At 31.0% G+C, this 27,487-nt stretch overlaps 1 protein-coding gene and 2 long non-coding RNA genes across 3 annotated transcripts in view; 1 reads left to right on the top strand and 2 right to left on the bottom strand.

Annotated features, from left to right (window-relative positions):
* LOC127728549 (uncharacterized) overlaps positions 1–27,487 on the bottom strand; it is a 113,554-nt gene that overhangs the window by 6,420 nt on the left and 79,647 nt on the right. The window lies entirely within an intron of this gene.
* LOC127728515 (ceramide kinase-like protein) lies at positions 1,716–26,322 on the bottom strand. Its single transcript, XM_052235924.1, has 13 exons — positions 26,063–26,322; positions 24,046–24,306; positions 22,882–23,013; positions 22,402–22,465; positions 20,931–21,073; positions 19,496–19,570; positions 17,361–17,547; positions 16,662–16,739; positions 15,113–15,228; positions 13,506–13,747; positions 11,877–12,179; positions 9,231–9,475; positions 1,716–8,367 (listed from the first exon to the last, which is right to left on the bottom strand). The coding sequence occupies exons 1-13, from the start codon at positions 26,244–26,246 to the stop codon at positions 8,271–8,273; spliced, it is 2,127 nt and encodes a 708-aa protein (XP_052091884.1). The 5' UTR covers positions 26,247–26,322; the 3' UTR covers positions 1,716–8,270.
* LOC127728552 (uncharacterized) overlaps positions 2,845–27,487 on the top strand; it is a 150,608-nt gene continuing 125,965 nt past the window's right edge. Inside the window, exon 1 of the long non-coding RNA XR_007994173.1 lies at positions 2,845–2,919. This is a non-coding gene — a long non-coding RNA (uncharacterized LOC127728552). The remainder of the gene's footprint in view (positions 2,920–27,487) is intronic.

Here is a 27,487-nt window from a genome sequence, read left to right as displayed (position 1 = left end):
CTCAGAAAGTTTTAATCTTATTTTCACCAAAAAGTATACAGATCATTTGAGAATCATAAGAAACAACTATGTTAAGTTTCATGAAATTTGGATAAGTTGTTCTCAAGTTACGGTGCGACATGTGGACGCTGGACAGACAGATAGACAGACAGACTGACAGACAGACGGACGCCGGTCATTTGTATACCATAATACGTCCCATCAAAACTTTGACAGGCGTTTAAAAACAGGGCCCAAAATCCAAATTCTAAATACCAAATTAGATTCAGCAATTTGGAGCAACTTGAATACTGTGCCCAAAATCAAAAATCTAAATACACACTTAGATTCAGCATATTAAACCCCATTGAAATTGCTCAAGAAATAAGCAATGTATACAAATTATTACAAAAGAATTATTTTTGGCCCCTTTTAACTAAACCGTTACGGTCATAACCCCTAAAATCAATCCCAAACTTTATTTCACGGTATAACACCTTGTGGCACAATTAAATAGCAATAAATAGACTTGTACTCAAATTAGTGTCCAGAAACCAGAAAATCATAGTTTTTTTATCTCTAATTATTTAACAGTATGGACCATGACCCCCAAAATCATTCCCAACTTTCCTTTTGAAGTATGAAATTTGTGGTAAAATTTCATAGAGATCCATACTCTTATACACAAATTATTGTCCTGAAACATGAAAAATGTTTGTCTTTGACCCCTTTTTACTAAACAGCTATGACAACAACCCCAAAAATAAATTCCAACCTTCCTATTGTAGAATGGAACCTTGTGCTAAAATTTAATAGAGATCCATGTACTTTTACTCAAGTTGCTGTCTGTGAACCAAAAAAATAATTGTTTTTGTTAGCCCCTTTTTTGCCCCTAATTCCTAAACAGCTACTATAATAACCCCCAAATAAAGCCCAACCTTCCTATTGTGGTATGGAACCTTGTGCTAAAATTTAATAGAGATCCATACACTTATACCAAGTTATTGCCTGCGAACCAGAAAAATAGTTGTTTTTGACCCCTTTTCAACCCCTGGTTATTAAAAGGGTTTAGGCCATGACCCCCCAAAAAATCAAATTTCATACAGATCCATACACTTATACTAAAGTTATTATTGTCTGCAAACCAATTTATTTTCTATGAACCAGTAAAACTGACCTTTTTTGGCCCCTAATATCAAAACCACTAAGACAATACCATCCCCCCCCCCTCAAACAATCCCAACCATCCTTTAGTTGTATGGAACCTTGTGCAAAAATTTCAGAGAGATCCATACACTTATGATAAAGTTATTGTCTGCGAACCAATTTATTTTCTATGAACCAGTAAAACTGACCTTTTTTGGCCTCTAATTACAAAACAGAGTGGACAATAACCCCCAAAAACAATCCCAACCATCCTTTATTAGTATGGAACCTTGTGCTAAAATTTCAGAGAGATCCATACACTTATACTCAAGTTATTGTCTGTGAACCAATCCTTGGACGATGACGCAGACATCGCCATAACATGATACGGACGCAAATTTTTTGTGGTCATCAAACTGTAGGAGGAGTTATCTGGAATAGCTATATACTCATATTTGGACGGACGGACAGTTGCGGGGGCATAAAAAACTTTGTATAACACTTCTGCCACATCAGAATAACATACTTGTCTGTGTTTTAACAACTTTCATACAGACAACCAGGAACAATCAACAAAAGTACTACAGAAATCACATTGGTATATTTTATTTCATCTTTTGTTTTAAATTAAACACATTTGTTTGTATTAATTAACTCTTGTAAATATTATCCGTATAAGAATTTTTAAAATAACCATAAAATTATAAAATAATACAATACCAGTAAAAATAAAAAATCTGGAATGCAAGATAAAAACAGAACATATAAAGTGGACGGAATATGAGGATGATTGTGGATGGAATACTGTAGCGTGTCAAGAGAAAGTATGCAGTATTTTACAGTGCAATTAAAAAATACTTACACACACACAATTATATAATGAATTATCAATATATGATGAAACCCCACTAAACTGTATGTTTTCGGGACATAAAAATCATAACAAATTAAAATCGATTAAATGTAAAACATTAAAATGGTTACAATTTTGTGTGTGTAAAAGGTACCCATAATCAGAAAATGTAACACCTATATATGATTATAATTCTGTGCAACTTTAAATTATGCATGAATGCACCAGGTTTTTGTTCTTCGTAACCATTTTTAAATTAAATCCTTGAAAAATTAATAATAATACAAACGGTACAATTGTTTTAATTCAGAAGGTAAAGAACTTAATGTTAATAACTCAAATCAAATCAAATCATATATTGAAAGCTGAAAAATACCAAATTAATTATCTTCAATTTTCCATAATTTTTTCTCAGGAGGGCAGTCAAAAATCAGAAAATGTACAAAAACAACAAAAAAATTTGGCCACAAGGGAGGAGGACACCCCCCCGCCCCATCTTTTGAACTTCCTATGTATTGAAAAAGATTAAAGACAACAAATGAAATAATTTTTGTTGAAGTTTTTTTTGGAGGGAAGGGTGGATTGCAATCTTGTACAACTTCATAAGATTAATCACATGATATTTAAGATTGATATACAAAAGAGACACAAAAGTAAACATTGTCATGCTACAGTTTCATAAAGACTGCTAATTTTTAAGGGGGCATCCAACATGCAAATGAAAATATAAACCTACAGTTTGTCCTCTATGAATATTATGGAAATCATATTTTAATCTAACTTGTAACTCTCTTTATCTTTATTATGTCCTGTTAAAAGAATGACAAATTCCGGTTACATATGAAATAAATTGCTTCGCCAAGCGCAGCTGGATACCACCACAGAGGTCCAACCCTGAACAGTTGGGGCAAAAATGGACACAATATTCGCGCTTGATACAGGTCTGAATTTGGAATGTAATTAAATATTTGACACATAATAGGTTTCTGACACAGAATAACTGTAGTCGAAGAACTTAGAATTGGTTATATGATTTGAATTTATATTAAATTTTTTGCTTTTGTGCAATACACTATGCTGTTTCGAATTGACCCCCCAACCCCACAAAAAAAAATTACCCCTTTCTTTTGGCTTATGTGCAATACACTATGCTGTTGCGAATTGACCCCCCCCCCCCTCTTTTTTTTTTTGCAAAAAAAAATATTTGAAGACATTTTCTTTTTAATTTCTGAAATCTGAAATGAGAAAAAACAAATTTTATGACATACATAATCATGGCTAAAATTAATATTCCTTAATCAGCATTTTTAAATAGTAACTTCTAAAAATAAATTGACAGCTAATCACCTCAAGACAATACAACATTTCTTTATACATAATTTAAAAGCAGTGTAAGGGAGGTAATCCAAACATAACATTGTACTTTTTTTTAATTGTCCATTAACCAGGAAACCCTTGTTTTTCCCCCTTTTTTGCCCCTAATTCCTAAACGGTTTGAGCCATAACCCCCCAAAGCCAATCCTAACCCTCCCTTTGTGGTAGGGAAACTTGTGGTATAATTTCAGAGAGATCCATACACCATTCCACAAATTATTGACTGGAAACTACAAAAATACTTATTTGGGCCCTGTTTTGTCCACTAATTCCTAAACTGTTAAGATTGTAACCCCCAAAATCAATCCCAACCTTCCTTTTGTGGTTGTAAACCTTGTGTTTAAATTTCATAGATTTCTATTTAGATTTACTAAAGTTATTGTCCGGAAACCAAATGTCTTCGGATGACGCTGACACGTAATACCAATATATCACCGCAAAAATTTTTGCGGTCGTATAAAAATGTAGAATATGTGTGTAAAACATGGGTTACACATCTCAACAAAAAAGTGGGTTTCAGAAATATGAAGCATATTAAATAAGGATTAAATTAATAAATGACCACTGATATATACATACATTCTTATTTGACTTTTCAACTCAGTAAACAGCTGTACCATGAGCTTGTGATATGCAATTCATCCATATTTTAACCATTGAAGTTTTTACTGGTTGTAAGACAGTTACAACAAAAAGTCTATGGGATTACATAAACCAAAATGGAGTTTACTCTATACACTTGAAGGAAAATGAAAAAAAAAAATGAAAAAAATCCTCATGACATAAAGGTATCTTATATAAAAGGAATGAAAAAATGAGAGGTAAAATAAAAATCCTTGTTCATGATAAAAATTGTATCGGATTCTTTGAAAACTTTTTGACAAGCTTAAACTTTCCAATGTTAGTCAGTTACAAACATTTGGCTATAATGCATGGTATTCATTAATGAAACAATGTAATATTATAATTCATTTCTAAGAAATGTACCTAAATGTAAAACTTAACCACTGTTTTTCATTACAGTGACTATTATAACAGCTTAGTACTAACAATAGGACTATCGTTGATATACAATAACTGACTTCTGACAAATGCACCTAAATGCAAAATTTAACCAAACTAAGACATCTGTATCATTAAAACACACAAAAGAACATATTGCACTCGTTCAGATATTATATACATTTGATGTAAATGTGTTTGAATATGTTGACCAATAATGATCAGTTATTTTATGTTAAAAATGCAGAAAAAATAAAAAAGGCAAGACTTTTGTTCTAGAAATTAGAATTGTTTAGATCCTATCCAATCAGTAGTATCATTTCTGAATACATATATTTTACTTAACCATCTACATCTCTTTTCATGTTTCCTTCAGACATAACTGCTTTAATGATTTTATTCCCCATTAAAAACAGATTTGTTTTTCAATGCATTTTAAGGGCTCACTTATATTAGAAAAACAAAATTAAACAAATCTTATCAGGTAATCTTTAATAAGTTTCTGTCAAACCGAATCACTAAAATCTATACTTAAATTTCACAGAATTTTAGGGCTAATATTGACATGAATTTATATCACTTCCCTTTGTCTGTATAAATAATTTTGAATGTTGTCTACTTTATAGTGATATATATATATATATATAAATTTCTATCTAAATCATAAACAATAATATATATATGATCACTGGGATCTTGATAAAATCTGAATGTTCTTACCCTTTGTTTCCTTCAGTATGGTAAAATATATTTTTGATAAAATTGTGAGCCATTACTACATAGACTATCAATGAGGACATTATGCATGTGTTTTCAGCTATTTTATATAAATCAGGTATGATGTTCTAATGAATAAATATAAAACCCTTTGGGGTAATGTATACTACTCTGAAATACAAGTGCTAAATACTGTCTAGTGGATTATTTTTTTGCAGAGATTTAATTTCCCTATTTCAAAGGGCCAAACAAGTTTGATATGTTTCATTAACCCTTTTTTCTTGTCCTTGACTCTAATCTTTTTTTGAAGATCAAAATTTACACGAGGGAATATTTTTCACAATTTTTTTTAACTTAATTGAGAAATTAGCAAAAACATAAACCCCTAATAAAATTCTCCCACTTAACAGTAAAATATACACACTATGCTTAAATACTGTTACAATTCTTCTCAATACTGAACACATTCATTTAAAATCTTAAGAGATTTTGATTTTTTTTATAAATTGAATATAATTCTATGATGGTAACTATCCTTGGTTAATTTTTTAACATCAACAAAAATTTAGAGATACTAAATAATGTAGTCACTATTTCCCATGAAACAAATTAAACTAAAAAATTTACACAGTGAAGCAAATATGTCTATCTTTTTTCCTCTAGTCTAGGCAAAAAACAGTAACTTAAAGCATCTCCAGTATAAACAGTGAAACATAGCTAGAATGGCTTGCATGGTATCTATGCATAATATTAACTTATATTCCTGTTAGATGTTATATAAAGCTGTTTAATAAGAATCTAAGAATGCCACATTTTTTATCATGAACCGCATGTTGATCCTTTATAGAAAACCTTCTGTACATTATTCCTATCAATTTTGGATAAATTTGAGTCCAAATCATTAACTTCTGTAAGGTTTTGACATATTTTGCCTTGTAGTTTCAAGAGAACATTTTTAAAAACTGGCCAATCAAAAACATGAATGTCGCTGGCAGTCATTTGTAGAGGTCCTTCTATAAATTACTGAGAATTCATAAATATTCGTTGGATACCAATTTTCGTGGATTTCGTGGGAACAGGGGAACCACGAATTTAAAAGTTCAACGAATTACAAATTTTCTAAAGGAGTGTATGAAGACTTTGCCAAACCACGAAATTTAATATCCACGAAAATGCAAGTTTTTCTCAATCCACGAAAATTAGTACCCACGAAAAATAAATGAATCCACAGTATTCCTTCAAAGTTTAACTCGCATTAGCCTTATGGTTTTAGAATATAAAATGTGTTTCTCTTAAGGTTTCATTATGAGCTAAGTGCCACCAATGTATGTCACCTTGTAGATTCAGAGAAGAAATTCTTTGAAACTTGGCCAATCAAAATCAAAGATTGCCTCTAACAACAATTTTTTGTAAGATCAGAACAAAATAATGATTGTTTGAAGGGGACCTTCAATCATTCCTGCAAAATTTGGTTAAGTTTTGCCGTAAAAAAGGTTCCATAAACAATCATCCCAGTCTCATCTCATTTAATCATTTAAATGAAGACTGCGGAGGAGTTTGTGTGCACAATTTGTTGTGATGCATGGATAGAATTAAGTTAGTAATGCATGTATAGATTTTCTAAGTTATAAAGGCCATTAACTCTGAAAAATATCCTCTGATTGGCATAAACATTTCATATGCACAACTACCAGTACATTGGTGTGCAACAATCCAGTTAAATATTGTTTCCTTTCAATGTTAACTAAAAAAGTAATATCGTGCATAAATTAATGACAAAATGTGCTCACACTTGGTAAAACCAAAGGCAACGGATAAGCTTTTATTGCTGTTCTTCCTCTCCAAGTAACAGTGAGATCTTCAACAAGGTGCTAGAGCTTACAAGTTCACCAAACTTTTGAAATAGACTGAAAAATACATCAATCACCCTGAAAAAAGGTGAGACATAATTTTTTGTCTTTTCATGGAAATTGGTAACCAATAAAATTAATTGTCATTCAACAAAAACTTAAATGCAAAAAAAAGAAACTGAAAATAAAATTCTTTTCACAACAGTATAACAATCGAGACTGTGACTATAGGTCTGATAAAAAACAAAATATAGATCCAAGCAAAATGTAAGTTTTTGAATCTAAATAACAAAAATTCTAATAAAACTAAATATAGTTTAAAATTAATAATTGAACAAATCACAACAATGTCATACACTGTGCAAAACTTACACTACAAGGCAATAATTATTAATGTGTATATGAAAATAAGCAATAAAATCAAACACTTTTGCCTTTTGAAGACAAAAGTTATTCTTTATATAAATAAATATACTTCTTACATTTTAGTTTGAACTCTATCTCCCAAAATATAAGAAAGCACCTCATAAATATCTTACATTCACAATAAAATGAATCCAAATACTGTGTCAGCACTTCTCTATGAGGATCTGACAACACTCCATCCTACTTTCTGTGCTGATAACTTTTGTATCAACCAATGAAATGTCTGCCTCTAAATTTTTGAAGGTGTGTATCAATACAATAAAACCTAAAGATCCCGAAAGGTTGTTTAAAAAAAATAAGAATGGAGCGTTATTTGATCCTTGTAAGCGAAGGGGCGACACAAAAATCTATACTTTTATCAGATTGCAAATAAATAAAACATACAAAAACCAAACACTGTGATTCAATTCAAGATATACCTAGAAATTAGAATTAACAGTTAAAATTAATTTCATGGAACAACAAATCACTTTATTTACATTAAAAACAACAAATAAATGAACTTTAAAAAGGCAAGTTTTACAGTAATAATAAGCAAATTGAAACAAACTTTTTTTCAAAAATACATTTTTATTACCATAGCACAGGTACATGGTGTATAGATTTCAATAAAATTATTATTGAGGCTAGTTTCTCTTTGTTGATAAATTTTAAACATGGATCTGAGAACCTTCTGGTTTCTTTATGTAGATTACTTAATTGCTCTACAAGGAAATACATTACTTGCTCTTACACAGCCTACAATCCCAATCTATTATGATGCATGTGAATGGTTAAATTGCAGATTTTAGTACTCAATGATAACATAGTAATTGTTTATAAATTTCTATTTAGCTAATGATCAACTGGGACCTTTCTCTTGCTGATGAATGACTGGATCCTTGCTCCTGCTGATGACAGGGAGGTAATATATCGGTTATTGTCTAGTTGATAAGTGGTAGGCAGGATAATGGTGAATTGATGAAAACTGTATCTGGTGATAAACCAACTCCATATACAGACAGTAACCCATGATGTACCCTATAAGCATAAAATAAAGGTATCATTGTAAAAACATCTGAACATTTAATAATACTTGTTAACAATCTTCGGCAATATATGTACAATAAATAAACCTGTTGTACAGACATATTATAAGAAACTCTGACCAGAAAAATAATCACATCCTGATTTTGCAGATATGACAAGAAAGCAAATCAAATTAACTTTTTACTGATTTTTGAGATTATAGCTCTAGATCAGAGCATTAGGACTGGACTGTTGTGGTGACATGCAAAGATTGCTTATTCCATCTTGAACAATTATTTGACTTTTCAATATTTGTTCATGTTTACAGGGCTTCAGAATTCCCCGTTTCCAGGGGAAAGTAAAAAAATCGTCGGGTAAACGAAAACACAGGTACCAGTTTCCAGTCGAATAAGTAAATCGTCTTTACGTGGTACTTTCTGGTGTGTCATATTCATGTTTGACAAAGTCGGTTATGGGATAAAATCTAATTTAGAAACTAGTTTCCTGAAGTAATCACTTGTTTCCTTGCGTTTACAACGGTAGTTAGTTATTATCAGTGAACAGTAATGGAGGTCATGAAGCCATGAGTTTGCATAAATATTTTATCTCCAACGATTCATCAAAGAAACGGAAATTTTTAGACCTAAACAGTAATGTATGTTTAGAAATAAAGTTGTTTATGTTTTTTAATTGTACATATATCAAGCTTTTTTTCAGACTTTAAAAAAAAATAAGAACAGGAAAGTGAAAACTGATGCGGGAAAGTAAAATTGTAAGATAACTTTCCCATGGGTAAAAAAAAGAATTCAGAAGCCCTTGTTTAATGCTTGTTGTAGAATTTCCAGTTCGTCACAAAGTAAGCTGATAACACATACCTAAAACTCAACAATGTGTCATCACATATCTCATTATCAATATTCCATACAGTCTGGATTTTGGATTCCTCTTTAATCCTTTTCTTTTCTTCCTTTTTCAGCACTTTCTTTTTCCTTCTCCATCTCTCCTCATCAGCAAAAGTTTGTCGATACTGAAGTCCTACAAGTCGTTGATCCTGTGGAGCACTGTTTACAAGTACATTGTCTTGTCTCTTATATATGTTGTTGTTTTTATGCTCAGAGCCCTATAACATTGAGATACAAACACTTTAATATTCATGACTTAATACATACAGTCAAAATAGTTCCAAATGATGTTTTAACAGATCTAATCTGAGAACACTGATAACACATGGACAGAACCGTTAAAATTAAAGTGAGATGATTTCAAAAGATAGACTGATTTCACAATATAGCAGCTATTAGAGTACCGTATTTAGCTGTGTATAGTACACAGTTGTGTATAATACCCTTTTCATCCCTATAAAAACGTGAAAAAAAGTTTAAAAAATAACGAAAAAGTAAAAAGAAAAAAAACATAAAAAAATATAAAAAAAATATAGAAAGGCAAAAAAGAAAATTAAAATTAAAAAAAAAAGTAATTAAATTAAAAACCAATTGTTCAGAGAACAATTGAAGGTCTTTCCACATCAATTTTTTAAATGATTGATAAGAAGCTACTTCCGGTTTACTCAAAGTTACTATTGGCATCCAAGCATAGGTTTCTTCATACTGATTAAATAAATATATGGGTTCTCTATTTTTTTCCTAAAAGAAGGGAGATAATTTGCTACTTCCGGTTTAAAAAATGTCACTTCCGGTCTCATATGATAGCTTTATTCACACTGATTAAAAAAATATATGGTTTCTATACACTTTTGCCTGTAATGTTGGAGATATTTAGCTACTTTTGGTTTATTGAAGGTCACTTCCTGTCTCAAATGATAGGTTTATGTATGCCTAATTAAACAAGAGGCTCTCAAGAGCCTGAATCGCTTACCTGTAATTTTTTGCTTAAATCTTTCATCAATGATTATTTTTAATTTTCAATATATATTAATGAGTAACTTAAAAATGCCATTTAAATCTTCTTTGTATCTGTCGTATTTTCTTCAAAAGCAAAAAAATGCATTTTACCCCTATGTTCCATTTTAGCCATAGTGGCTATGTTTCTTGACATACAAGGAAATAAAATACAAAATTTATACTAGATACTCTGAAACTCATTGATTCAGCAGTTTCAAAGGAGAAGATTTTTTAAAGTAAGCAAACTAGATGAACAAATTGTGAAAAATTGTCTTTAAAGGGCAATACCTCCGTAAGGGGTCAATTGACAATTTTGGTCATAAAATTTATTTGCAGATCTTACTTTGCTGAACATTTTTGCTGTTTACAGTTTGTCTTTATCAAAAATAATATTCAAGATAACAAAAAACTGCAAAATTTCCTTAAAATTACCAATTCGGAAAGGTGAGCTAAAAATACATAGTTTCTATGTACTTTTCCATGAATTAAGTGCAAAAATGGCTACTTCCGGTTGATAATTTTCAAGGTCATATGTTGCCCAACATTTTGCAAAAGACCTTATGGCTTTGTCATGTACCAAGTTGGAGTAATAATCAATTAACCTTAAATTTAACCATTTTATGGAGAATAACTCCTATAAGATGTCACTGAATTGTTTCAGACCAAATGTATCATATCTTCATCACAATGAGGCAAATATTTTGCACTAGTTCTTTTATATATATCTTTAAAAGTGACAGAGGAGATCATAAAACAAGGAAAAGTCGAAATTTAGAATATGACCTTGATCTCTGTTTCATTTTAGTGAACCAAGAACCTCAAACCAAAACACCTTAGGTCTCTATCACTTACCATTCATGCTATACATTAATGTATCACTTATGTCAAATACAGAAAGGGAAATAACTCTCATATGGAGTCTTAGTGTCGCTTTGGTCAAAATTGAACAAATTATCCTGAGGATATAACGAGCAATTTGGTAAAATAAATTTGTCGATTTCTTTTACCGTTATGGAGGAGATGCACAAACAACAAAAACAGTGTTTGGGGAGATAACTCTTACAATAAAAAGTCTTCGCCTAAAAAGGGTCAATTTTAAAAGCGCAATAACGGTTCAATATCATATGCAAAATATTTAAGTAACAACTTGTGAAACAAAATTACACGCAAGAAACAAATTTGGCGGAAGCAGAAAAAAAATAATCACAACAAATACAATTGTTCTTTCCACAGAAAAGTGTATAAAGTAACCTATCAGATGATACCGGATGTGAAATTTTTTAAACCAGAAGTGGCAATTTATCTCCCTTATTTCAAACAAAAGTATATAGAAACCATATATTTTTTGAATCTGTGTGACATAAGCTATCATATGAGACCTGAAGTGACATTTTCTAAACCGGAAGTAGCAAAATTATCTCCCTCATTTCAGACAAAATCATATAGAATCCATATATTTTTTTAATCAGTATCATGAAATCTGTTCCAATAATTACTTTGAGTAAACCAGGTAGCTTCTTATTATTTAGAAATTTAATGTGGAAAGACCTTCAATTGTTCTCTGAACAATTGGTTTTAAATTATTCAATTCTTTTGTTTTTTTAAGTTATAGACACTCACTGTACGACTTCCAGTTGGGGATACATCATCAACTTCATCATCTTCATCAGTATCATCCAGATCATCAAGATCTTCTACACTGTCTGCTCTACGTGGTGATGGGGTGTGGGTGCTTCCATTTTCGCCATCAATTATAAACGCATCACCTGACTTAATTCCTTGAATAGACATTCTATGTTTTATGGACTTCATTCGATCCTCCACTTCATTATATTTAGTATCATTATAGTTCCAACCCATTGGATATCTAGGCTTAAATCTGACTTCTTTTACCCTATGTACCTCCACAAATGGAAAATCTAACTGTAAAAAAAATTTCATTAATAAAACCTGAAAACTTGTCTAAAATTCCACACATCAATTTCATTCATATTCATATGGATTTTCAAATGTAAATTGTTACATACAGATTTCTTAATTGTAAAAAAGGTAGCCACACACAGTATTGTCTAATCTGAGTAAAAGATTATGAAAGTTAACTGTTGTGACTTTGACTTTTGTCTACATGTCCGTGATTATGCGATACAGTGTTAACGCTGTTTCCCGTATTTCACGAGAGGAGAGAAATGTTTAGATGGGACTGTTGATGAATGAACAGAATAGCTGGAATGGTGTGAACTGTCGTAGTGTATGAAGTGTGTTTTGTATTTGATATGAACTTTGTAAGATCTGTATGATACATGCAGTGTGAATAAATTGTGTTATTTTCTACAAAGATGGTATTTATTTAAAAATATGAATGCTCGGAATTCTACGTTTACAACACTAATCATTGCTAATGTTAATATACAACTGTAACACATTGATTCTAGTTGTAACTAACTGTGTGTACCCTCTTTAAATAAAGAATTTATTATTTTTATTATTATTATTATTCAGGAACACTAAACAAGTGTATATCTAAATTGTGTCACTGAATGCAGTACTGTACACGACACAGAATGTGAATTGTGTATCAATGAACGCATGGATCGATGCAAAGTAAAAAGGATAAGACAGCATTTCCTTAGGAATGATAGGACTCTCCATGAAAAGTAGATCAATTGGAATATAACATGAACTTGACCTGCAACTCACTTTTATACACTAATGAACCAAAAAATGTGCATATTATCTAAAGACATAACACAAGTCAGTAATAGTCTAATTCTTGATTTTGATTTTTCTGTGAACCTAGAATGTAAATGAAGGACCTTAATATATTCCCATTCCTACCTTATGGGTTTATATGAGAATTTTACTTCTGTAAAGAAAGGTTTACACAGTGATTTTCCATCCGATTTTTTACCTATAATGTCGTTTCAACAAAAATCAAACCATGTTTACACTAAAATCAGATGTTGTTTGGTTAATCAAATGGAAAACGGTATCTTGTGAACAGTACACTGTACGATTTATTTAGGCAACAGGATCATATTGGATTGAAAATCAGATGTAAAATCTAACTGTGTAAACGTACCTTAACAATATATATATCAAGAAAAAGAAAGAATCATTAAAAAAATGATCAATAATATTTTATGAAAAACTTGTACTTTTGTTATTGAATATAAATATCTATTTCTGATTTCTTCAATTAAATTTATTTACTGATATACTTTTCACTAACTATTATAATGTAATATTTACTTGATTTTTATGGTTTCCGTGACGTTTCAGATATCTTATAAAATCTCTTCGAGAGCAGTCTTTAACTAAAACTAACTCCATAGCACCATCAGATAAATGAGTAAATTTACTGAGACCTTCAGGAGCCACCTCACAATTGCCTGGTATACAATATAGCCCAACATGATAGTAACTCCCCTTTGAGGCTTTCCATGGATTGTCTTCTAATACTTCTTCTGAGAGATTTTCAGTATCACTTAAACCTTGATAGATTAATATGTGAATAATTAATAATACATGTATAACATTTGTTGCAATGAAATACTTTGATTTCTCAGTCAAATCAAATGTAAATGAAATCCTGTAATTTCTTTCCTTTGATATCATACAACAATAGACGATGTTAAGACGTCAAATAATCATTGTCAGTGAAGTTGCATCAACTCAAAGTGAGGAAGTGTGGAAAAAAAATATAGCTTCTTCCATTTTCTACTTTATTTACATTAAAAGTCAATGTTATAAAATAAATAACAAATCCAAGAACTTAATAATTGAAAATTATACAACTTGTGATCGATCAACAGTGATAATTCCGTCATGAGATATGCACATTCGTGAATTAGTATGTTGTTTGGCTACTCGATGATTTTTTTTCCTAATTTGAATTCTTGGGTTAGTTATTCTATAATTCATGTAATTTCCTTCATATAAACTATTTCAAAATAAAGTTGGTCAATGTGCTAGGACTTTTTCCTACTGTACAGAATTTAAAGTTTTCAATGCTATGTTGCAATGTTTGTGAACATCTTCTCTTTGTCATTTCTTACTTTGATTATTTATTGTCCCTTTGGTATCATCTTATTGTTTAATATCTTTTCAATAATTTTATCAGTATATTGCTTTTCAAAGTTGTATTATTTTAATGACGATTCAAGCGTCACCTTTTTTAGAATTTCCACTTAATTAACTCTTATATAACAAATATTCATTTCATTATGTCATGTATTCTCTGTATGAAAGATGAGGTTAGATAAAGTGAATAATCACAGAGGTACTAACCATTATCACTTGATATAGTTACTGAGCTACTCAATATTAAAATCAGTACTTTTATTCCTGGAATTAGTTCCTGCAATACTTACTATTAAAATCGTTACTATTATTACTAGAATTAGTTCCTGAGATACTTACTATTAAAATCATTACTATTATTACTAGAATTAGTTCCTGCGATACTTAGTATTAAAATCATTACTATTATTACTAGAATTAGTTCCTGAGATACTTACTATTAAAATCATTACTATTATTACTAGAAATAGTTCCTGCGATACTTACTATTAAAATCATTACTATTATTACTAGAATTAGTTCCCGAGATACTATTAAAATCGTTACTATTATTACTAGAATTAGTTCCTGCGATACTTACTATTAAAATCATTACGATTATGACTAGAATTAGTTCCTGAGATACTTACTATTAAAATCGTTACTTTTATTACTAGAATTAGTTCCTGCGATACTTACTATTAAAATCATTACGATTATTACTAGAATGAGTTCCTGAGATACTTACTATTAAAATCTGTACTTTTATTACTAGAATTAGTTCCTGCGATACTTACTATTAAAATCATTACTATTGCTACTAGAATTAAATGGTTGTACTATGCATTCCTCAACTACATCAGATGTATTGTCATCTTGCTTACTGGCATCTATAGGTACACACACATCACATCTGGTTAAATACAAAATAAATCAAATAAGGTTAAGAATTGTATTCTTTCTAATTCTTTAAATTATATGTAAAGTCTTAAAGTTTGTCTCTTCTTCAAGTAATCTCAATGTTAACATGTAAATCTAGACATAATTTACATATGCATGTCCCAGAGAGGTTTTAACTGTGAAAAGATACAACATTATGCAAAATTAAATCCACTTACAAAACAAGTTGCAAAGTGATATAAACTATGAGGTTAAATTTTTGATAAAACAAATATGATCTGTTTATATTGCAAATATTGAATCCAAATGGCAATATCTAAACATATAAACTGTGCAAAACATTCAAAGTCAATGAACTATGACTTAAGGTGCAGGACCAAATAATCTCAATGGATATGAGAAATGCCAAGGCCAACATTAAAAATATCTTTGTTTCCCCTTCCAGGCTGAGGTTTTCGGGATATTGGTAGGTAGGTAGGCAAATTATTTTATTTTATTCCTCTATATTGAATTTGTACAAAATTCAAAGTAGATAGATTTTAAAGCATGATTCAGACCATTTTTACTCAAAAGATATAAACAATTTTATCCTTTATACAGGAACAGAGGTTAAAGACCAAGCAAATCAAGATGCACTCAGTGGGTTGAAAGATGCTTCAGTTTTTTTTATTAAAGATACCACATCATTGAATTGTTCTGCTGCAAATTAATTGGATTGTATTGTTCAGTTTCAGAGAATTTTTATCTAATGCCAAGGCATATTTCTATTCAATACAGATTTATATATATATATCATTTAATATTTTCTAAACCATTTTTTTCTTAATTCTAAATAAAAGTTTTATATGTTAATGTACTTTAAAAATTTGCCACATTGATCACCCTTGCAGACACACAAATCGTGTGACCAGCCATTTTGTTTGTTTTTCTTGATTCCGGATCATTTAGACGCTTCAATGCAAAAATGTCCTTGAATTAAAACGCTCGAAGACTACATCATAGGAAATTATCACCAAAATCCAAAATAGCGAAAAAAAAAAAAAATAAAATATTGGACCTGAAAGGCCAATAAAAATTTTCGGGTCGCAGTGATTTTATCGGGTGGGTCGTGGCAGGGGAAACAAACAATATTTTATTTTTGGCCCAATGCTTATTAAACTGCATACCAAATACCATTGACATCATAAGTGGTTCCCTAAACACAAATTTTAACTTGTAAAAATGTAATAGTTTCTAAGTCAATGAACCTTGATAGGGGTGGGGCCAAATAATCTCCATGGAAAAGAAGACTTGCAAATGCTAGTACTATCATTGACTTAACATTAGTGGTTCCTACTAAACTGATCTAATCACAAAATTAACATGTAAACTACGAAAAACATTCAAATTCAGTCCATCTCATAAAAAATTCACACACATTATTTTCCTTTGAATGCTAATACTTACCCTGTACGACATACATTATAATTCTGTTCAACAGGTAGAGGGTCTGCAGGGAGATATTCTATATCACATTCATACATTCTGTTATGTAAAGCAAATGAAATTAGTGTAGCTAATGAGTTGTGTCAAATCTAATAACTAAATTTTCAATAAGTTCATAAGACCATATATATTAAATTGAAAATCTTATAGTTTCCATTACTCCAGGAGTAAGAATTAAAGACTTCTTGTTTCAGGGATTAGCTTGCAAGACTAAACAGAAGACAAAACATTTTAATTTTTTTTACATTGTTTAAAATTTTCAATATTTCTATATAACCATATCTTCTCCAACTTTCAAAAAAGACAAATTGTTTCTAGCAATGAGGTCAAAATATTTATTGGAGAGGAAATTTTGTTAAAGCATTTACAGTGTTATAAGCAACCAAGTCATTTTCAAACAAAAATAAAACTTTCAAATTGTACATGGCTCTCTTAACTGGAAGAAGGCTGTTACATATTTTGCACTTATTTTATACAGTGTATGATACCGAGTTATTAGCATGAGGACGTATGACTAGGGCAACTTTATGGTTATTATATATGCAAAACCAAATGTTTTTTTTTAACAAATATGTGATAATCGATGATACTATGCAGTCCTAAACAGTGAAATGTGCATTCTTTAGATATCATCCAAATTTGTACAATTATAAAACCTACCTGAATTTAGATTTACTAAGTGCTTTAACTACTGCTGCATCTAATCCTTTACTACCAAGTCCTACACGGTTATATTTTTTGGCTAATTTGAGAACATTTCCAGCAAAGCCATACTGGCATATAAAACCCCATTGTAAAAATTTATCTTTGTGGAAAATTGAGACAACATCTACAGCAGCTGTTCTACCTGTAATGAAAAATCAGATTTTCAATCTTACTATGATTCATTTATAATCAACATGTTTTCAAGGTATCTAATTAAAACTGGAAATGATACGAGTTTTTTCTGAGTAGACAGTCTTGCTAAAGTTGTTTAATTTGTTTACAAAAAACTAGGGTAGATAATTTATAAAAAAAAAAATCATAGACTTATACATATTTTTTTGGCATGAAATCATTTTAACATCAGGATCAATAAAAAGTAAAATAACAAAAATACCCATCATGCCTATGTAGTCAATGTTCAGTCTCCCTTATGAGACTTGTTAATATGTTAATAAACATGTAATCTGTCTTATTACCTCTTTATTTATAGCCAGAGAAGGGGGAAATGATGTATTTTCAAGGTCGTGAATTTAACTTTTTTGTATCCTGTCAATTAGAATAGTTACCAATGTACCAAACTCCAAGGAAAATTCAAAACGGAAAGTCCCTTATCCAATGGCAAAATCAAAAGCTCAAACACATCAAACGAATGGAAAACAAACTGTCATATTCCTGACTTGGTACAGGCATTTCCTGATGTAGAAAAATGGAGGATTAAACCTGGCTTTATAGCTAGCTAAACCTCTCACTTGTATGACAGTTGCATATAATTCCATTATATTGACAACAATGTGTGAGTAAAACAAACAGACATAATAGGTAAAAATGCCCAAAATTGTGGTACAGCATTCAACATTGTGTTATAATCTTAATCGCTATAAAAACAAACAACTATATCAACAAAGAAAAACAAGAATGGCATATAGACACTCTATAGACAAGCACATAAGAAAAAATGAAAGACAAAAATACAAAAAATGGCCATAGCACAATAACACAATGGCAGGATGTATAAATATGGAGCCACGCCAAAAGGATATTATCAAAAATGGACTAAACAGTAAAGGGTAAAAATATACAAAGCAAATGAAAAGAACACTATAACATGTAATTAAGATGATAAACAACGTCAGTACCTAGAATCTATACTTCAAGACCATCCTGTATAATTTGTGAAGTTGATACAGAATATTTATCAACAAGGTCTTGGTATCTTGCGATGAACTTTTTTAGAAAAAGAAAAGAGATCTTAGATGTTTTGCATTTTATCTGGGACATAAATGATTATTGTCTAACAAAACATTAAAAGTCATATCAAAACTACTGAAATTTTGGAATGTATTTTTTTTATCGGATATATCATCATAACTTTCAGCTATCCAAATGAATATGGCAGAATAATGGGGAAAACTGTGCTGCTTATACCAAAAGAAGTTAATATTTATATTCTTTCATATGGGCCCTTTCATATCTAACAGAAGTTTCCAGGTATTAATAAAACTAGATGTATTGGAACAACACGAATGGCCCCGCTCTCAAAAAAAGCTTGAAGCCATTTTTAGAAGTAGAAATTTGAAAATGAAAGTCTGTATAACTGTTTTTTTCACAAAAGTCCAGACTGTTATTTCAGCAAAAATCAGCAGAGCTGAAACAAATATAAACTTGATCTATAACTTATCATAGTAGATTCACATACAAAAATTCAGCTCAATATGTGAAGGTGAGTAGAAAAAGTCTGTAGAACTGTTCAAATAGGAATAACGGATAAGAGTAAAACTATATGGCCCCAACCACTTTGTGGCAGGGCCATAAAAATATAATAAACTAAATGTTTCAAACAATGACACATGCAGCACTTACAGGTACAAAAGCTATTGAATTAAATCTTTATGTAAAAATGCTTGAACTTTTTTTTCTAAGCTGTTTTACCCCCACTGTTGTTCAAAAGATTTACACAAAAAGTTTTCAAAAGAATAAAAAACAAGAAAGTTTGCTGATAAAATGGAGTAACTTTTAAACTTTGATTTAATTCAGACCATTTGTTTTTATGAAGAAAAAATATTGTATTTGACCTTAATATGACAACTTACCTAGTATTATATTAATTGCAGCACTGACTGGATCTAACTGACCTAATACTGATTTAGCTGCCTGATTTGTGGTTCCTGAAAATTACAATTAATTTCACCATCAATAAAAAAAATACTGTTCCCAAAAGTTATTATTTACAAGATAAAAATTTCATTTCATTAATTTTCAAATTATGTCAGTGAAAAAAGAAATGTTGTATGATCTTATATGATTAGAGATAATGATGATTGAACAGAACTAGTAAACATATGAATATTATCCTTCTAGATACCTTATTACTAAACAAGAGTGCACATGCTGAAATGTCTCACCTGTTTTACTGACCATTGATTTTATGTTGAAAGTCGTAAAGATAAAGGTTTTACTACAAGTATCACATAAACTTAACATTTTAAAGGACAATGAGGTCAAGGTCAGATAAAAACTGTCACACAGACATGTACACCTTACAATTATTCCATACACCAAATATAGTTGAACCATTGCTTATGGTAATTGAAAAACAGACCAAAACACAAAAACTTAACGTTAACCAATGAACCATGAAAATGAGGTCAAGATCAGATGATACTGGCTAGACAGACATGTACACCTTACAATCATTCCATACACCAAATATAGTTGACCTATTGCTTACAGTACTTAAAAAAACAGACCAAAACACTAAAAATTAACAATGACCAACGAACCATGAAAATGAGGTCAAGGTCAGATGAAACCTGCCAATCTGACATGTACCCTTTACAATCATTCCATACACCACATATATATATAGTTGACCTGCTGCTTGTAGTATCTGAGAAATGGACCTAATCACGTAACTATAACCTTGATCACTGATCCATGAATTGAGGTCGTGGTCAGGTTAACCGACGGACATGCAGACGTTGCAAGGAACCCATATACCAAATATAGTTATCCTATTTATACTCATTATAAGTGAGAAATTCACATGACAAAAAAAAATGATAATAATATAATTCACTTTTACAATTTTTTAAAAATAATAATAAAACAGAGTTCTAATTGATCAAATTAAATTTGTTGAAAATTTTGCAAGTATTGTACACATGAGTGCACTTATGAATCTGGAAAGATGCACAGAATGAATGCCCTGTATTACTATATTCCCTGCAACACATTGCACAGTGGCAATCACAGAAGCACCATAGGTGCATAAGCAGAGTTACAATCTTTATAGGTCTGTAGCAAAATAAACATTTTTTGTTGAGTACATTTGAGCTGTAAAGTCTGCTGACAATTATTGTCAAATGGTAGGTGAAACGATTTGCCCAAATTTCAATCTATTAACTGATGCTATAACTTTGACCTTTGAAAAATCTGAAGTAAATTTCACTGGAGGACAATACAATACAATCTTAGATATAATCTTTTTGGGAGTGAATACATTGGTCTGGTCTGTTTATTACCCACCTGTTGGGATAATTCCCAATGGAATATGACATCTTGCTGGCGTCAATCCATTTTTGAGATCTATATGTTTATTAGCTTGGATTTTATTTAATAATGCTGTGGTCAATTTACTAACAGTACCATCTCCACCAACACAACAAATACTATAAAAGAAATATTACTTTATAAAAAGCATTAGACAACAAAATTTCCTATAAAAATATGTTTACATGGTCTCCTTGCAGTCAGGATTCTACTTCGTCAAAATTATCTCCCCATTACGCCAGTTCATTTTTACAATCGTAAAAATGGAAGCCATTGTAGGGATGACGCGCTGCCAATTTAGCTCTTGAAAACCGATAAATTTATCCGCATAGCACCATTACGATCCTTATATGCCAGTTGTATTTTAAAAGACAAATGTATCTACTAGCTAACGAACATCAGTTAGTGTACTTGTCTGCATTCAGTCAACTTAAAACTATTGTCTGATCGGTTGTCAGGTGGAATTTTCGAAAATTCATAAACATTTAAAAAAATTCTAATTCAATATTTCGTGGAAGGGCAGACTAAAAATTTTCAGTGGTTGAAGACTATAAACCCTAGATATCACACACAAAAAATGAAGTTTTTTCGAAGATATGCATTTTTAAGATCCAACTTAAAAGTCTGTCATCAACTTTTAGTAAAAATTTGCTATTCGAACACACCTACTCTGCTTTTATGATTCATTAGAAAGGTATTTCACTTGACCTATATATTTCATTTTTTTAGTACTGTGAATTTTCGATGTTATAAAGTCAACCTGTAGCCTTGATATATAAAAATGATAGAATCTGAAGCGAGATGATGTATCAAATACTTTTGCTTTTTACGTTTTCAAGACAAAATATTCAACTCAAACACGCCCTAACATAAAAAGGTGCACTCGATTTTCTCTTTTCGATGCAATTGTTGCCCATTTTTTGGAATTTTTTCTTGAGTCACATAATGGAAGGGCAGAAACGAAAATTAAGGAACAAATAGATTGATATGTCTTCCGTCCGTGGTAATTTTTTTTAAAAATCAGAGGTTATGCATTTTTTAGATCCAACTTAATAGACACCCATGTCGTCGACTTGATATCTAATTGTTCTGCTTAATTATGTAATAGATAAATTGAAAACTTATGCAAATTGTGTTTTTATGATAAAATATTTCGTAATTTAGCAAAAAACTGTCATTTTATTTGTTTCTATTAACTTTTAAAATTTATGTTACTACAGTAAACATTACAGTACGCATTTATCGCCTTCTCTAACAAAGAGCTTCGATTCTTTTGTTCTATTTCAACTGGGTTTCCGCCTGCTTGTTATACCATTGATTATAATAGCTCAAAATTATGTATAAACTACCGTAATTCCATTTTCAAACTATGTAGTGATGTGTATCTATAAGAATGTTCCAAACACATTTCTTCTTTACACTATAAAGGTTAAAAGTCACAACTTACCAATCATACTGATCTAATTCTAGATGTATCATTTCCTGTTTCACATATTCATTATGCTGTATCTCTGTGAAGAAAAAAAACATGAAATGTACGCATTCAAATGTAACAGAACTGGTCCAAGAATAAATTGTCCATAAATAACTCTCTTACATTAGAAACTTGATTTCTATGCTTCCAGCATGCATTTGGGTCATCATTTTCAAAATATATATATTCGTTAAGGAGCATGAAACTAAACTTAATATGAGTGGACTTTGGTAGCTTTAAATTCCCAGCCTTATAATTGTTCTTAAACAGAAATAACGAAAGAAATATATTTTAAGCTAATTTTTTTTTATTGGAAATCCACCCTGCAGAGCATTGTCCCATTTTACTAATTTCAAAGCAAAAATTATGATAACACTTCAAGCTTTTGTGCCACAAGTTAAATTCAGCTGTATAAACAATTGTTATTACTTATTAAAATGATGTAACATATACCTGTAGAATCTACAATTAAATTAGCTGCTTCAAACAGATGCTGTATTTTCTGTTTGTAGATATTATTACTGTTATGTGGTCCTGCATGACTTTGTATATATAACTTCATTGATTTAGGTCGATCTTTTATTGCTGAAAATGAAACAGAAATCTTTAACCTGTAAGTCTTATTAAGCTTGAAGTGCAAAATACTTGTGTAAAATTCAAATTTTTGTAATGGATTCAGTTTGGAGTTGTTTTTATTGGCAATAAATTTGAGAATGGAAATGGGGAATATGTCAAAGAGACAACAACCCGACCAAAGAGCAGACAACAGCCGAATACATGTATCAGCTAAAGAATGATTGAAGATGGAGTACTGAGCTATCTAAAAATGATAGGATTCATAGCATTCAGGCAGTTTGTGTTACTCTACATGTTCAATAAAAACTGTTTATGTCACCGTACAATTTTGACAACTTTATGATCAAAATATGCTTTGTTTTGTTCATTAGGGTACTATTTCGATTTTCAGGGAAATAAATATATCACTGCATTAAACTGTGATTAAAATCATCCCTAAAAATGTTTGATGCATTTATTGCAGTATAAATATATTTTCCCTTTCTAGTTGTGCATCAACAATTGATAATTACCTGTGTGCTCAGTTGAATTTGTCAGCTGCTATTTTTCAAAAAGAAACTACAGATCAGACAAACTATGTGAATATATATACTGCTCATGATCAAAAGACAACAAATTATCCTCCAAGTAAAATATTTATGTTATAACCTTACACTGGCTTACAACAATACCAAACTCCAAGGAAATTATAAAGACTGCAAAACAAGCATAATTGTCAGCTATATGTATCTCTTAAATATCTGGGACATCACAAGTATCAAATTTATAAGGGATTTTTAAGGAATATATATGCTAAATCAAAAACACATTTGGTGTCCATCCCTTTAACCTAAGGTGTCATAATTTAAGTCTCCCCAGGATGTCATGATTTCTCCCTTTTTGAATGCTAGGAAGAAGTCAACTCTCTCTTTCATTTAAAGTGTTTTTACCCATGACCATTACTGAAAAGTTCCAGATATACTCTGTCTGTTGTGTCTTTCTACTAAATACTTGCAAAATAAACTTTTGAATTATAAAATCCTGATTTTCTGTAATTCTTACCATCTAAATAATCTGTTATTTTCTCACAATATTCTTTACAAATTTTTTCACTTGGATGTTCCAGTTCTATAATTCTTTCCTTTAAATTATTTGGACCAAAGACTTGAAAGGCATAAATAGTAAAACCTTGACACATGCCCTCTCCTTCATGTTGTGCTGTTGTTTTACGACGTTTTATCTTTACACCTAGAATATCCTCGAGAGGTAAAACCTCCTCAGCAACACCCTTTTTCTTTTTAAAAAGTCCCTTTGATCTCACACCTGCAATTCAATCATGAAAAAATGAAAATATACCGGTAAATAAATTGGAAGTACTAGTATACACTTTTATAGTTTCTTTACTTGTATGCATTTTAATTATCATTTTTACTCTTTCAAAATTTGCCCTCTTCTTTGCAGTTCATTTATTTTATAATAAAGGTAGTAATAGATATGTTTATACATTTTGTTTGTAAATACCTGTGAACTCCCTGTGTACATGTACATAATATTTTAATGACTTATTTCCGTGGAATTTTTATGAAAAGAAATGATGATTTACAGTCCATTCAGGCAGTGAGGCAACTGCCTCAACAAACTTTTGAACAAAGAAGTTTCAAGAAGATTAAATAGAGACAAGTTTATTCCAAAATAAAGTGAATATGGTTACAAGCATTCGACAACTCTACCCTTTATATTTTTGTATTAATAAACTGGAATATGTGTAATATGTATTATAATGGGAAGAACTATGAAGTGTGCCTCATACCAATACAGGAAATAAAGAAGGAATGAAATATGACAATCCCTGATTTCTCCCATGTATTTGAAAGTAAAACCCATGCTTTAGAAGGGAGTCCGTTTGGCTGTGTGTGATGGATGTATAAATACACATCCTTGTCCGGTCAAAATGGGGATGTTACATGTAATGCATCTTGTAGGGAGAGTGTCACGTTAAAGCACACTTGCAACCACTTTTTCAGGGGTCGTAGGTGAGCTATTGCAAGGTCAAAGTACTGCCACTGTCTACATTATTTCCTCCTTATTCAGTAACAGTAGAAACTCCCGTCCTTCATCCTAAACTAGTCGACCCATTTTGTAAATTTGTTCTCCTTGAGTGATTATGCATGGAATATTTTTCCTAAGAAGTTTATCAAACAACTATCAATCGATCACACCTGTATAAAAATTGACTTTAGGCATCTGCAAATGCTGAAAACTCTTTTGCGACGTAAGTTTCGTCTATAAACCAACAACTCTTTAAGACCCATCGCAATCTTATGTTGCGCTGATATCTTAACTCCAAAGCTTCAATCGTTTGCCTAGGGAGTAAGCTATGCCACTGGATAATTGTTTGGATAATAGAGGGACTACAGTCAAACTTGTCTTAAGCAGTCACTCTTGGGAAGTATCAAAAGTGGCTGCTCAAGAGAGATGACCTTTTAAACAAGGTTCCGACATCATCCGCGGACAGGGTTTCGGGCAAATTGTAATAGTGTTTTCAATTGGTAGAGATATCTTTCTTGCGTCAGTGAAATAAAAATAAATGGCGGATTCCAGCGCTGTAAATTTGTAGAAAACAATTAAAATATGTATGTATTCGTGGAGAAATAAGTCGATAATATGATTTTTAATGGAAATGTAAAGGTGTGAACACAAGGAAATCACTTATGCACCTCCTACTGCTCGATCTCTGTTGCAAACAGGTTTCAATTTTCATTTTGACTTTGATACTGAACACATATATTTTTCGTTATGATTATTTAGTTAGTTAAAACCATTAATATGACTGTTGTTAAAAGTTGAAATGATGATTTCGTGCAAAAATTAGGTGACCGCTGAAAAGAGTTAAATTAAAACATTTCAGTCATTTGGTTTTACTGTATTATTGAAAATATATTTTCCAGCCAAGAATTTAAAAGAAAGGATTTCGCATGCGATTGTGTGTGTTTTTCTTATATTTGGTACTGCACACATTCAACATTCTGAATGTGTTTTACATTGATAACTTAAAGGGTGTTGTCTTGAAATAACATACCCTTATTGCCGCTGACACTGACCCAGCTGATGTTTCCATTTGCCAATGAAAGGGTCACATCAAACCCGTCTTCGCGAATATCAAAAATATTTGTCACATCTTCTTCTGAGGCAAATGGGTTCGCGAAAGCTCCAGTGTGTTTTGGAATTGGCATTCCATCATCTGAATAAGTATAATCTACCATTTCTATAAAGGAGAAAGTGATGAGAAACGATTATGGTCAAAATACATCGGAAGTTCAACATTTATCACGGACTGTAGAAATTACTGATTAGTGATTGGCTGAAATTAATGACACGCTTCGATAAATAAAGTTGTCATAGGAATTGTGTCAACAAGTATTAAATTGTGTTGATTAAATGTCATAAATCAATTATTGAAAAGAAAAAAATGAAAAATAAACGCATTCAACTTGAGGCAATAAGCAAACGTGTGTCATTCTCATTTTGCAGTGTGTCCAAAAATAATTTTTAACGAGTATAATATTTTCACAGGCGCATGTGGAATGATCCCCCCTTTTTCTATTTTTTTTGTTTGTGTTTGCTTTTTAGGGAATATTTTGTAATATTTCCACCTATTTAATGGGTTTTTGATACGATATTATTCTATTTAAAGCACAAACCTCAAAAGCTAACCAAACCTTTAAACAAACTTATTCAGAAGGGATATAGTTACAATAATGTTGTCATTAAAGATGGCATATTTTGGAATTAATGGAAATAAACACATTTATTCTCAAACCAGACAGAGGTGTAGAGCTGACATCTCAGTAACTGCTAGTAGTCTTTTGTTAATTTATGTTATCATTGTCATTTTGCTTAGTTTCTTCTGTTACCTATTCTGACATCGGACTCGGACTTTTTTAAACTGAGTTTTACTGTGTGTATTTCTGTGTTTGTTTATTCTACATTTGCTAGAAGTATAGGGGGAGGGTTGAGATCTCACAAAACATGTTTAACTTTAACCCCGCCGCATAAATGCACCTGTCCCAAGTCAGGAGCCTCTGCCTCTCAGTGGCCTTAGTCTTATATGCTTTTTTAATCTTAGTTCATTTATATGTTTCGGAGTTACACATGTAAGTGTGACATTTTTTACTGAACTAGTACACATTTTTTTAGGGGCCAGCTGAAGCCCGAAGAACCATTGGTGGCATTGGGCTGTTGTCTGCTCTTTGGATCGGGTTGTTGTCTCTTTGACACATTCCCCATTTCCATTCTCAATTTTAAACATTTTAAATTTTAACCATAAAAGAAAAATTACTGATCATTTTGGCTATTTACACTCAGAACCGTCTGTAACAACCAAACAAGTATGTGTACTACAGTGTATGGAATAATGGCAACAATTAATAAAGGTTTCATATTTTAACCATAAAAGAAAAATTATTTGACTTGTGATAGACTTTTCTCGAATTTTTTTTTTTTT

Source organism: Mytilus californianus, unplaced genomic scaffold (assembly GCF_021869535.1).
Source record: "Mytilus californianus isolate M0D057914Y unplaced genomic scaffold, xbMytCali1.0.p SCAF_2, whole genome shotgun sequence".
NCBI classification, from domain to species: Eukaryota; Metazoa; Mollusca; class Bivalvia; order Mytilida; family Mytilidae; genus Mytilus; species Mytilus californianus.
This window is presented reverse-complemented; position numbering and strand designations above follow the sequence as displayed.